Genomic DNA, 12,697 nt, shown 5'->3' on the forward strand with positions numbered 1-12,697 from the left:
TGAGTCAAAAACCCAAAACTTCAATAAGAAAAGCCCAATAAGAAAAGAACCATCCAAGCCAATAAGCCCTCAACCAAAAAAACCCTACAAAACACAAATCTCATCTTCACTTTCACTTCTCTGCATTATCACTAGGGTTTCTTCTTTTCTCAGCGCCGCACTCTCCCACTCTCTCTCAACCAACAATGGCAGATCGCGGAGGAGCTCCAGCTGGTGATCGTGGTGGTTTTGGCAGAGGATTTGGAGGAAGAGGTGGCGGACGTGGCGGAGATAGGGGAAGAGGCCGTCGTAGATCGGGAGGCCGACGTGAAGAAGAAGAAAAATGGGTTCCCGTCACCAAACTAGGCCGTCTCGTGAAAGAAGGCAAAATCCGCAGCCTCGAGCAGATCTACCTCCACTCTCTTCCCATCAAGGAGCACCAAATCATCGACACACTCGTTGGTCCAACTCTGAAAGACGAAGTGATGAAAATCATGCCGGTTCAGAAGCAGACCAGAGCCGGTCAACGAACCCGGTTCAAGGCTTTTGTTGTCGTTGGTGATAACAATGGGCACGTTGGGCTTGGGGTGAAGTGTAGTAAGGAGGTTGCTACTGCGATTCGCGGTGCGATTATTCTTGCGAAGCTTTCGGTGATTCCGGTGAGGAGAGGGTATTGGGGGAATAAGATTGGGAAGCCGCATACTGTTCCATGTAAGGTTACTGGGAAATGTGGATCTGTTACTGTTAGGATGGTTCCGGCGCCTCGTGGTTCGGGGATTGTGGCGGCTAGGGTTCCTAAGAAGGTTTTGCAGTTTGCTGGGATTGATGATGTTTTTACTTCCTCTAGAGGATCTACCAAAACCCTCGGCAATTTCGTCAAGGTTTGTTCTTAACTACTTTTATTCTAATACGCTTGTTTTTTTTTAATTATTATTATATATATATATTTATGATTGTTGTTTATTTATTTATTTAGGGTATTATTAATTATCCTTCCTATTGTTTATATTGTTTATTTTTAGTGATGACATAGTTTATGATTTGTAATAGGGAAATGGTTATATGCAATATATAGATACATTCAACCTAAAGTATTGGTTCCATTTAAGTTTATATGTGGGAAAACTTAACTGATTCATGTTAAGATTGTACATAAATTATAGGTTTAAGTTGAAGTAAGAAACGTTAGGGGATCATATCACACCACATCGTGTAGTTATTTAGTCACCTACAAACTTGGTGATGACTTTAGTTTAATTGGAAGATATGTGAATAGCTTTGGTTTTCAGTTGCACTAAAGTCACCTAAGTCACCAAATTTGAAAGTCACTCGGTCCTTGAAATTGTGAGGTGTACTTTTTTTTAACGGATATCCTAGTTTGTTACTTTTACTTTTTGTCCTGTATGTATTTTTTTTAGCAGTTGTTTGAGTTAAATGTGTTGGAACTGATGTGCTTGTGATTTATGAATGTGATAATCTGTCTTATTTTGTACAATAGAACTGAGTAACTGTGTTTTCATTTTACATTTTTGACACAACACAATTGGTTGTAATGTGCAAGACAGTGCTGGATTTGTAATTTCTGTGTGCTGTGTTCCTGCATTTGAGTTCTGTTGTGCGCTAAAATTTGTTACTTTTGTTCATTTCCTTTCTGAAATCAGCTATGATTGTTAGTATATCATTACCTCCTTGCATGAAATGGAGTTAATAACACTATTAATTTTTGCAGGCTACTTTTGACTGTCTGCTGAAAACCTATGGTTTCTTGACACCTGAATTCTGGAAAGAGACTCGCTTCAGTAAATCTCCATTCCAAGAATACACAGATCTATTGGCCAAGCCAACAGGAAAGACCTTGATCTTGGAGGAAGAGAGGGTTGAAGCTTGAGTTTTACATGTTTTTTTGTTTTATTTCTTAATCTATTTTAAGCATGTTAGGAGCTTTCATACTTTGATCCCTACGTGGTTTGCTTTATTTTTGAGGAACAGAATATCTTTTTACTTTGCATTTTTGGTTGTTTCAACTTCTAAGTTATAATTGGATGGATCTTTGCTTATTTTAAAATGCCTAGTTTTATATCTGTTTTCTCTCTATTGCAAATGAAATTTAGATATCAGATAATCAAGTTGCTTTCACTGTCCCGACTCATAATGTGAATTTGATATGATAGTGATGTGCTTGCTATTTTCTCTACTAAATGAATTCGAAGCTACAATTAGTCATGTTAAGGTTAAAGATTAATAAGGGAGTTAAGCTGTCATTTCCTTGTGTTTGGTTGTTTGGTGCACTGCATGTATTATTTTTCCCCCACGGTTAAATTTTTTAGCTTGATTCAACCCGACTGACCCATTAGTTATTTTGTACAATCGGGTCTGATTGGGTGTTGGGTTGAATTAGTTATTTAATTTGGATGTTACATGGTTGTTTTGGTTATAGTTTAAAGTAGGATAATGATCAAAATAATGTCAATAATATTAAAAATGTTATCACATAATAATAATCAATAAAAAAATAATTATTCTTTAATTATTCTAAAACTTTGTTTATTATTTTCCAATTAAAAAATGAATATATGTAATTTTATTAAAAAATAGTCATTTTAATGAGTTTATTCAAATAAATATTAAATTGATAAAATTCACTCGACTTACCCGTTTAATCGATTTAACCGAATATGACGAAAACTGAATTTTTTTTGTCGAAATTGGATCATTAAAATGAAACTGTGGTTTATGTCGGATTTAAGTTTGTCCACTCCTAGTTCACGATTGCGATCATGTTTATCTACTCTTTTTATTGTTGTTGACAGGATCGTTTAACGTTATTAAAACATAAATCAAGTAAAAAAAAGTCATGCTTAATAAAGAAATTCATGATAAATAAGTAAAAAAAAGTCATGCTTAATAAAGAAATTCATGATAAATAAAGAATCATTTAAGTTGACAAAGCAATGCATAAAATCATGTCCTCCCTCCGTTCCTTTTTAATTGTCATTTTTTAAGTTTTTCCACATACCAAGACAACCAATGATTAATGTTACTTTTTAAGTAATGATTATTATTTTTTCAATAATACCCTAAACTTATTAATACTTTATTTAACTTTTTCTCTCTCTATCATAATAATTAGGGGTAATTTTGACAAAACAACAAAAATACTTTCTTGAACTTTGAAATATGACACTTAAAAAGAAACAAATTTTTTTCACAAAAGTGGCAATTATAAAGGAACAGAGGGAGTAATAAATTTCGGGGAAAACTCATCTCACTCTATGGGATGGGATGTGTCTCACACTTTTAAAAAATTCAAAAAGATTTTATTAATTTAATTAATAGATCCAAAGTTAATGATTTTGATGCATTTAAACATTCAACCTTTGAATTTTTAAATTGTTAAGAATATATGGATTGCCTGACCATTCAATCAAATTAAAAATGTTCACAACTATAATATTGTTGCGGGATTTGACTTTCTAATCATGTCATCAGCTAAAATAATTATAAGAAAAAAATTTAGAAACATCATTTATATCATACGGATGCTATTGTCTCATTCACAATCACCAAGACCATTTAAGCCAATGAATCATTAGATTATATGTTGATTTATACTTTGCCTAAAAAAAATTTAGTCATGGACAACTATACATGACAATTTTTGAAGTCAAGACTAAAGAAGTTCTTAAAATCTTAAGTTACTACAAGAAACAAAATATGTCTACTACAACAAATATTGTATTCATAGAAGTTTTTCAAAGTATTTGCTAGGTAAATATACCCCTTTATTTTTCTAAAGTTTATTTGCTTCTTTTCAATTTTAAATTATATTAAGCTATAACTTCATACATACACTACTTACTACTCATTAAATAGTTTTAAATAGTAGACTATCACAACACTTTTTTATTACAAGTCCATGAATTGTTAATATTCATTCAAATATCACATGGTGAATAGAAGACGACATGCTTAAAAAATGAAAATTTCTTTGGCCACCTCCCTATGGGGTCACCCCCAGCGAAAATACCAAAATACTCCTGCTTCGGAAGTTTATTTCCGAAAGCGTTTTTTTTTGAAAAAATTGACTTATTTCGGAAGTTCATTTCCGAAAACATTATTTCGGAAGTGAACTTCCGAAATACTGTGATTTCTGCAAATTTATCAAAACACTCCCCCTCCCCCAATCATTTACCCTAAGGCTATGTTTGGGAGTTTGGAGGGGAAGGGAGGGGAGGGTTTTGAAAAATAAGAAGAATTGGGTGAAAAGGATAAAAAGATTTTGGGTAGGAGGGTCTTGGAGGGTTTGAGTTTTTTCATAACATCAAAAACCCCATAAAATGGGGGAACTCAAAAATTGCATTGAAGGAGGGTTTTGGAGGGTTTTGAAGGGCTTACTTAAATTTTCCAAATATCTTTCAGGTTGTTATAGTATTCTGAAAATTAAAAATTTAGTAATGATAATGACTCTTTTATCATTCTAAACAAAATCATTTTTTATATTTTTTTAAAATTTCTTTTTTGGAAGCCTTCCCCTCCCCTCCCCTCCAAACTCCCAAACATAGCCTAAATCAAAACAAAAAGTGGCAAAGGCGAAAATTTGTGCAAACAGAATTCCAAAGCTGCATCAAGGCTCCAATCACACTGCTAAACAACATTCAAAAGCCCTCAATCCTAACACTTTGTAAGTTTTGAAATTTTTAGATCTATTATTGAAATGCATGTTATTTAGGGTTTTAATTGCATAAATGATATATGGTTAGGTTGTTAGTAGTATTTAGGTTGTTTAGAAGCATTTTGATTTGGTTTGAAGTTTGGTTTAGGGGTCTGCCATGGAAGTTGCAGAAAAGTGCATCACAGGGGTGTTTCGGAAGTTCATTTCCGAAAACACCTCCCTCCCAGTTTTCGGAAATGAACTTCCGAATTGTATCAGAAGTTCAAATTTTTTTGTTTTTTATTTTGTCTCGCATATTAATCGATTTCAACTGTTTACAGGAACATGTCAGACAACCAACAAGCACGCAGGACTGCGTCTTCTAAAGAGGGCGCTAAGGGAAGAAAGGGTTCTTCAAAGAAGGAGGTGAAAGAGGTGAAGGAGGTGAAGGAGGTGAAGGAGAAGAAGAAGCTTTTGACTGGTTCTGCTTCTCGTCCCCTGGGAGTCCATGGCTCGGACGCGCAGGCTCAGCCTTCAGGCGTGATCAACGCTGATGGTTCTGATACTGAGTGGGATGAAGATTGGTATAATTATCTTCATTCGGAGGAGTTCGCTCGTCGAGAAGAATAACGTGTTTTTATTTTGTTTGATGTGTATTTTGTAACGCTCGTCGGGCAGAATAACATGTTTTTGTTTTGTTTGACGTGTTTTGTTTTGTTTTGTTCGGATTTCGGATTGTATCGCACAATGTTTTTGTATTGGATTTATCATGTTAATAAAAATACGTACTACTGTAAGTAACAAATAACGGAAGAGGTGTAACCGGGGCCGGAACATATGACGGAGGAGGTGGATGTCCGGAGGAAGAAGAACCGGAGGTACGTCCACCGCGAGACAAAGGAGCCAATCATTGTAAGCTATAGTTTATCATTATCATCTGGGGACGTCATTTCTAAAAAATCAAGATTAAAAATAATAAGATTTTTTTCCCAATTTTTTGTAATGACGTCCCCTGATGATAATGATAAATTATAGCTTACATTGATTGGCTCCTTTGTCTCGCGGTGGACGTACCTCCGGTTCTTCTTCCTCCGGACATCCACCTCCTCCGTCATATGTCCCGGCCCCGGTTACACCTCCTCCGTCATTTATTACTTACAGTAGTACACCTTTTGAAATTTGGAAGCCTTTTTTTCTCCCCACCACTCTCTCATCCACACCTACCCGTGTTCAACAATGTGTTCAACAATATGTAACTTTAATTTTATGTAATATTATCGTTGTAATATTCACCCGATTAAATAAAGCGAATTGTTGTTGTTTTTCATTTTATTCTGTCCAGACATATTTTCGAAGGTTCATTTCCGAATTCTCCAAGGGGGGTGCGTTCGGAAATGAACTTCCGAAACACCACATTTTCTGAAAATGTAACTTTATTTCGGAGATGCATCTCCGAAATCAATATTTTATATTAAAAAACACACGTTTTCGGAGATACATTTCCGAAAACACCTTTTTTAAGAAAATAAGTACAGTTTCGGAAATGAACTTCCGAAACAAGGGGTATTGTGGTAAATTCACCAGGGGTTGGCAAGAAGGTTAGGAGGTGGGTGAAGAAAAATTCTAAAAAATAAAGTCTACTTTGATAGTGTATATTATTGTGAAATTACATTACTTTTGTTTTAGAAGTGATGATTATATCTTAATACACATAAATTTAGTTGTTATAAGTCTTGTATCAATAATTTTAATGTTTATTTAACGTGTAACTAATTCTGAGTTGTATGGTTGTTAAAATACAACTGAGTTGATATACGATTCATATTATAAACAACCATTCATATTATAAACAACGCATTAAAAATTTTACACATTTATTTAAATACAATGTATAGCATTTAAAATTTTACACATTTCTAGTTGAGTATGCAAAGAAAGCGGTAAGATTAGAAAATTTAAAGTTGAGTTGAAAATTTTTAGTATGCAAAGAGGAGGGACAAAATTGGAAAATTTTAAAATTAATTAATTTGAAATAAGTATAAATAAATTAAAAATGGCTATGATATTAAAAATTTAATTGTTATACACATTGAATGTAAAAAAAAAAAAAATATATATATTTATTATAAAAGTAAGATATCACCAATAGTCTCAAGTGCTGTAAAATTGTGATTGAGAGACAATACTATTTAGGACCCGTTTGTTTTGGCTTTTTTTAAAAATGATTTTTATAGTGTTACTAAATTTTGTGAAAAAACTTTTTACAAAAAAACTTTTTATAAAAACTTCAAATGAAAATTTTGTTTGAATAGTTATTCTTAAAATGTGATTTTAAGTATTTCATCTATTTATGGCAAAAAAAATTGAATATCAAAATTTCAAAAAATCACTTAATTTTGAAACTATTTCAAATAGATTTTCATAAAAATCATTTTTGAAATACAATTTTTTAAAAAAATTATGATTTTGACTAAGTTTTGGTCTTCAATTATGTATATTTATGTTATAAGATGTCAAAATTAGTGTTTCATTTTAGAAAAAACAAATATAAAAAAACTTGTAATATTTTGAAAAATAGTTTTAGAAAATCTATTTTAAAAAATACAAAGAAAAAATCTATTTTTTTAAAGCTGAAACAAACTGGCCCTTACTCGCCCTTACTCTAATGGAGTATATATAAATTAAATTCTACCAATACTACTAATAATACTCCATAAATAAATAAGATCTAGTTTGTGGACATATGTAACAAGTGCTACAATGATTCTGTTTACAAATCAGCATAAGATAAACAGCAAGGATTAAATTTGTTAACGCAAACTATGTACAGAATGAAAATTATAACAATAATTTAATAGAAACAGAAAACATATTTAATCCAAATTTTTATATGGCATTTTAAAAGAACAATACAATCCATAAATCTGGCACAACTTTCAAATAACTCTAACAAAGAACAACATATTACTCAATTTAGTAACATCACTAACTTATTCATGAATATATAACCTAAATCTTCTCTACATAAATAGATAAGCAAAACAACTATCAAAACCGAGAAAGTGGTTGTTCCTTGTTTTGAATATCTACATATACACAACAGCGTTGAAAACACTCAGTAAAGTGTTATACTTATACCTGTTCGTTTCCCTTGAGGATATTGTACTTACAAAGAGGACAAGTTGCATTCATCTTTAGCCATTTTATTATGCATGAAGAATGGAAATGATGGTTGCAGGGAAGAGTGTGAAGCTCCACTCCATCCTCGTATGGACAGAGGCATATACAGCATTCCTGAAAAGCAAAACATCAAACAACAAAAAATATAGTTTACTTAAAATCGTAAGTTTGTTTTTAAGAGATCGAGCCTACATTCTAAACAAAGTACCTCTACTTGCTATTTGTTGAATTCAAATTTCAACTTCTATCAGTTAAATCATAAATTTCTAAAATATCAAGAACTTCATAAGCTGTTTCTAAGTTTGATTCATTAGTTTTTCCTCTTTAAATGACAAGATTCATATGCATGCAAACACGTAGAGCTAAAGTAACAATCTTCATGAGCAGTGACTAAAATAGAAAATCAGGGAACCATTGATTTCCATTTCTCAGAAATGATAAATTATAAATATCCAAGACTAAAATAATTGTGTTTCAGGAAGCCATACTGCATCCTCAGGTAAAAGTATCCGTTCATTAGCCAAGTATCCACTGGATGTTTCTGTGGGAACCATCAATCCAGCTCCACCGCTAGCCTTCTCCTCATTGTTTAATAATCGAAATCTGTATTTTGGAAGTATACTAAGGTCTGCTTCTGATGCACCCTCCTATATTCATTCAAAATGAAACAAATAGAACAATTAGAAGGTTCCCATGTTATTGTTCAGTCAGTTCAAAATATCTTTTTAGTCATACCTGTCCTGCAACAGCATAGAGAATAGCAATGATGCAGGGCAGACAACAACAGAGAGCAATGCCGATCAAGCATGCCAAAACAACACAGAAGATGGCAAAAAAGACATCAAATGCCAGAAAGATAACAGCCAACCTGTAAAGATTGAAAAACAGATCATTGTTTTCATTATATCAACAAACTTAACAAATCTATCAAATAGAAAGAAAAAAAAGAGTAACTGCCCATTTTGGTCATCTATAAATACCCTCAGTATCACAGTTCTCCATTTATTTGAGATATCAAATTGGTTCTTCAATAGCAATTAATAAAATCGATTTTGTTCTTTTAAGGACTAGTTGGGTTGTCACTCTAAGGACCATACTGATGCAGTTATAATGGACGGCCAAAATTGGCCTTTGATCAAGAAATATTCTTTAATGAAAAAATTCTCCCTGGTAACTTTGAAAGCTACGAATTTTAAAAAATTTCTAGGTTCACTAATATTTAATCATATGTTCAACTTTAAATAAAGGAATATAAGAAATCATTTTTATACACATAATTTAATTAAATGGATCTAGCCACTAATTGCCAAGAGTAGTAGCTAACAGTGTTGTTATCCTCTTATAATTTATAAGCAAAGGGTATTGAACAAGTCTTCTTTTATCCAAAAACAAGAATGAAAAGTAACATGCCTTTCGTACATGATAAATCCACCCCCAAATCAACAAACATATACAAAAACACACACATGCATTTTCAGACACCTGAAGCACCTTAACAAATAGAAAATATTATGTGTATGCGAGTGAATCTATATATGCAGATTAGATATCATACTATTAAAATTGATATATAACACTATTCTAAAAATGTAAAAAAATAAAAGCTTACCAGTACAAGCTTGGAGCATTTTCCAGAAGGATATCACCACCAGAGACAACCCAGTAAAAGCCCACCATCCACCAAACGAATGAAACCCCAGTGTTTATTGATTCACATCGCTTGGTGAACCTGTTTTGTAGATAAACAAAATAAGTGGCAACAAATCTTAATTACTTGATTCAGTCCAGAGATGTGATAATAAGCCAAACCGCACATCTTTACATATAGCTAAAGTAGATTAACATGCATTAGCCTAGTTCATTTGGAAGAGGAAGAGACTTTTTTTTTTTAATTTTCAAGTAGTGTACCATAGTCATGTTTTGCAGACATCGGATAATGTGAAGTATGGTATGGCATCTGTTACAAAAACGTAAGTAGAAGGATGCAATGAATATTGAAATCCTAATGAAACTACAAAATAGGAAGAGTTTCAATGATAGTTATCAATAGCACCCTGCTGTAGCTGCGTAAAACACCGGCCATTACTTTCACTATGTGGTGTAGCAGTTTCATGCTGCTGCAATCAATGGCGGCGCTTCCCAATGACAGGGAGTCTCTGCTCCCCAATTTTTTTAAAATATTAGGTATATATATTTGGCCATAATTTAACCTATATTGCAAGAGACGCGGCGGCATAATGTTAATTTTGCAACTGCTAAGTCTTGGTATCAATTCCAGCAGGATTTTTGCCTTTCTATATTGAATAATTGAACAAAATGTGGCTTAAGTGTTTTCACGGAGTCGAACTCTCATCTTTATATAAAAAAATGTTTCAACTGTTTCGTCTCAATACCAAACTTATGTTTAGATTACACATATAATATGTGTATGTATCCCCAGTTGTTCGACTCACTACTACCAGAATAATGTCGGCTATGTATGCTACATTTGATTTGTACCTAAACAATTGGATGTAAAGACTGTTTTTCTTCATGGTGACCTTGAAGAAGAAATATATATGCCCCAGCCAGAAGGCTTTGAAGAAAAAGAAAAAGAAAACTTGGTTTGCAGGTTGACCAAATCTCTGTACGGTTTAAAGCAGATGTCGAGGTGTTGGTACAAAAAATTTGATTGATTCCTTCATTATTAGCCTTGGGTACAACAGACTTAGTTGAGAACATTGTACGTATTACAAGAGGTTTCAGGTTAATGATTTTATCATTTTGTTGTTGTATGTGGATGACACATTAGAGACCAGCCACCAGTGAAGCTTGACGGCAACTTTTCAGCCAGCACTAATTGTTTCTCTCAGAATTTGGGTTGGGTTAGGCCTAACTCATCTCTACAAAACCGACTTGTAAGGTGAAGATTGCCCCCACTTATAAACACAACATAGGCCATATCTCTAAGCAATGTGAGACTAAATCCACCCCTTCAAAGCTAACACAATGAAGGTGTTAGGGGCTGCAATGAAGGCAAGCCGAAGAGCCGCAATTAAGGCGACTAGGGACGGACCGCAACTAAGGCGAAAAGTCCAACAGTTTCCAAGTCACCACCTTGGGCTTCCTTTGTCCATTTTTCTACTCACGTATGTTCACTTTTCTTTCTGCTGCAGGTTGCCCCCACAGTCTCCCTCTTTTATCACTTTTGCCCAGTTTCTCTTCTCATGTTTTTCTTTCACTCTCTGGTTTTCTTACACAAAATGATTTCAATCCTATGTTGTATTTATCAAGTCTAAAACAAAGACTCCAATGTCAAAGTAAAATCTACAATAATACTCACAACACGACGAATTATGAACAGCCGCAACACTTTGTTGATCTCGCAACAACTTATTCCAAATAAATGACATAAGTTTCTTCAATAAGTCCATAACATAATAAAACAATTGTCAAACAAATCACTCTAATGTAATCCGAAACTGTTCTTTGCCAGCAATCTCATAAATACTTGAACTTAAATTGCAAGCAACATAAAAATTCATTGAACACTATGCAGAACATAACATCATGCTCTCTTCAGTTCTGTTTAATTTTAATTTAATTTTTTAAAAGTGAAATCAAAATACACAACTTATATATAAATCACAAAATTAATATCTTAAATTAACAAAATTAAGTTAAATTTATATACATACATAAACCCTAGCATGCAAAAAACTTGAGCTCCAAATATTAAGAAAGTCAAACATCTAAAAAAATCGAATATAATTCACCTGGACTGAGAAGAATTCCCGTCGCCGTCATCACTGTCACTTCCGTCGGAACTGGCCGCACCGTCGTTCTCCCTCTGCCACCGTCTCAAATCTCTCCTGCTACGGCGGTGGTACTCAAGCCACACTAGCACAACATGAACGAAACACTGCAGCGCGTAACCTATGATCCAAACTCGGATCGGCGTGATCGGATTCTCGTCAACGGTGCAAAACAACATCACCGCCGAAACCACAACGAACGCCATGTTCCATGATATATCTAACGCTACCACCGGCTTCGAGTATCCCCAGTCAGCACGACGCTCTTCGAGTTCACGCGCCGCCGTCTCTCGCACGAGAACCGACGGTCCTCTCCGTCCGGCAGCGCGTCCGAGAAGAAGCGCGAGGGATGTAGAGCGTCCTCCTTCATGGCGTGAACGGAGGAGAGGCGCTTGAGGCTCTTGCGTTTCGGAGGTTGTTGTTAGTGAAGACATCGTTAAGCTAGAGAGAGAAAACGCGCGTTTGCATAATTGAATTGTAATAAGAAATTGGAATTTAGGGGAAAAGTGCTTTTATGAATCTCGTGCGAGTCGTTACTGTTAGTGAAGGAGAGTGGAGGAAGAAAAAGGAAAAAATGAATAAGTGATTATTTATTGAGAAGGAAGAGAAGAGTGAAACGCGTTGAAAGGTGGATCGGAAGGGAAAAAATGGTAGTTGAAAAAACGGTGTTGTAAGGTAATTGGTGATGGGTCAAAGAGACCTGAATGATAGGATATTTGAAATCCCGTAATTAGTGTCATAGATATGTTACTATCGTGTTCATCACTTCATTCTTCTTACAATGTAAACGGTGGCAACCGATCCAACAAAGATAAACAAAATTTTTATAACATGCCTAATGCCTAATATAATAAGAGTTTAAAGATAGTGTGCAGTGTCGGTGTAAATAAGTTTTACACATGCAACCAATCAAAATGCTTTAATTTGTTATATAATTATAGTTTTTTAAAATTAAAAATAGGCTTTATTCTGACGCATGTCTCTCATTAGTTGACCGTGTAAAAATATTTTATACTGTCAGTGCATTTCCTTTTTTCCCATATAATAATAGCACGTATTCATCAACTTAATATAAAAAAATTGTAATTTATTT

General features: G+C 33.9%; 2 protein-coding genes across 2 annotated transcripts; one reads left to right on the top strand and one right to left on the bottom strand.

Annotated features, from left to right (window-relative positions):
- The first annotated feature begins 102 nt into the window (after positions 1 to 102).
- On the top strand, positions 103 to 2,044 carry LOC131595922 (small ribosomal subunit protein uS5w-like). The gene is made up of 2 exons (XM_058868452.1): positions 103 to 860; positions 1,709 to 2,044. Exons 1-2 carry the CDS (start codon positions 186 to 188, stop codon positions 1,865 to 1,867), a joined length of 834 nt encoding a protein of 277 aa, XP_058724435.1. The 5' UTR covers positions 103 to 185; the 3' UTR covers positions 1,868 to 2,044.
- A 5,436-nt stretch (positions 2,045 to 7,480) lies between these two features.
- LOC131595923 (E3 ubiquitin protein ligase RIE1) lies at positions 7,481 to 12,393 on the bottom strand. The gene is made up of 5 exons (XM_058868453.1): positions 11,566 to 12,393; positions 9,420 to 9,539; positions 8,546 to 8,678; positions 8,299 to 8,457; positions 7,481 to 7,924 (listed from the first exon to the last, which is right to left on the bottom strand). The coding sequence occupies exons 1-5, from the start codon at positions 12,036 to 12,038 to the stop codon at positions 7,763 to 7,765; spliced, it is 1,047 nt and encodes a 348-aa protein (XP_058724436.1). The 5' UTR covers positions 12,039 to 12,393; the 3' UTR covers positions 7,481 to 7,762.
- Between the last annotated feature and the right edge of the window lie 304 nt (positions 12,394 to 12,697).

Source organism: Vicia villosa, linkage group LG4 (assembly GCF_029867415.1).
Source record: "Vicia villosa cultivar HV-30 ecotype Madison, WI linkage group LG4, Vvil1.0, whole genome shotgun sequence".
Lineage (NCBI taxonomy): Eukaryota > Viridiplantae > Streptophyta > Magnoliopsida > Fabales > Fabaceae > Vicia > Vicia villosa.

What these genes read in the sequence shown, in the direction of transcription:
- LOC131595922 (XM_058868452.1), top strand. Translation starts at nt 186, where the DNA reads ATGGCAGATCGCGGAGGAGCTCCAGCTGGTGATCGTGGTGGTTTTGGC. An exon ending in CCCTCGGCAATTTCGTCAAG is followed by an intron (nt 861 to 1,708) that starts GTTTGTTCTTAA and finishes TAATTTTTGCAG; the next exon opens with GCTACTTTTGACTGTCTGCT.
- LOC131595923 (XM_058868453.1), bottom strand. Translation starts at nt 12,038, where the DNA reads ATGTCTTCACTAACAACAACCTCCGAAACGCAAGAGCCTCAAGCGCCT. An exon ending in AATGCTCCAAGCTTGTACTG is followed by an intron (nt 8,679 to 9,419) that starts GTAAGCTTTTAT and finishes CAATCTTTACAG; the next exon opens with GTTGGCTGTTATCTTTCTGG. An exon ending in TCTATGCTGTTGCAGGACAG is followed by an intron (nt 8,458 to 8,545) that starts GTATGACTAAAA and finishes GAATGAATATAG; the next exon opens with GAGGGTGCATCAGAAGCAGA.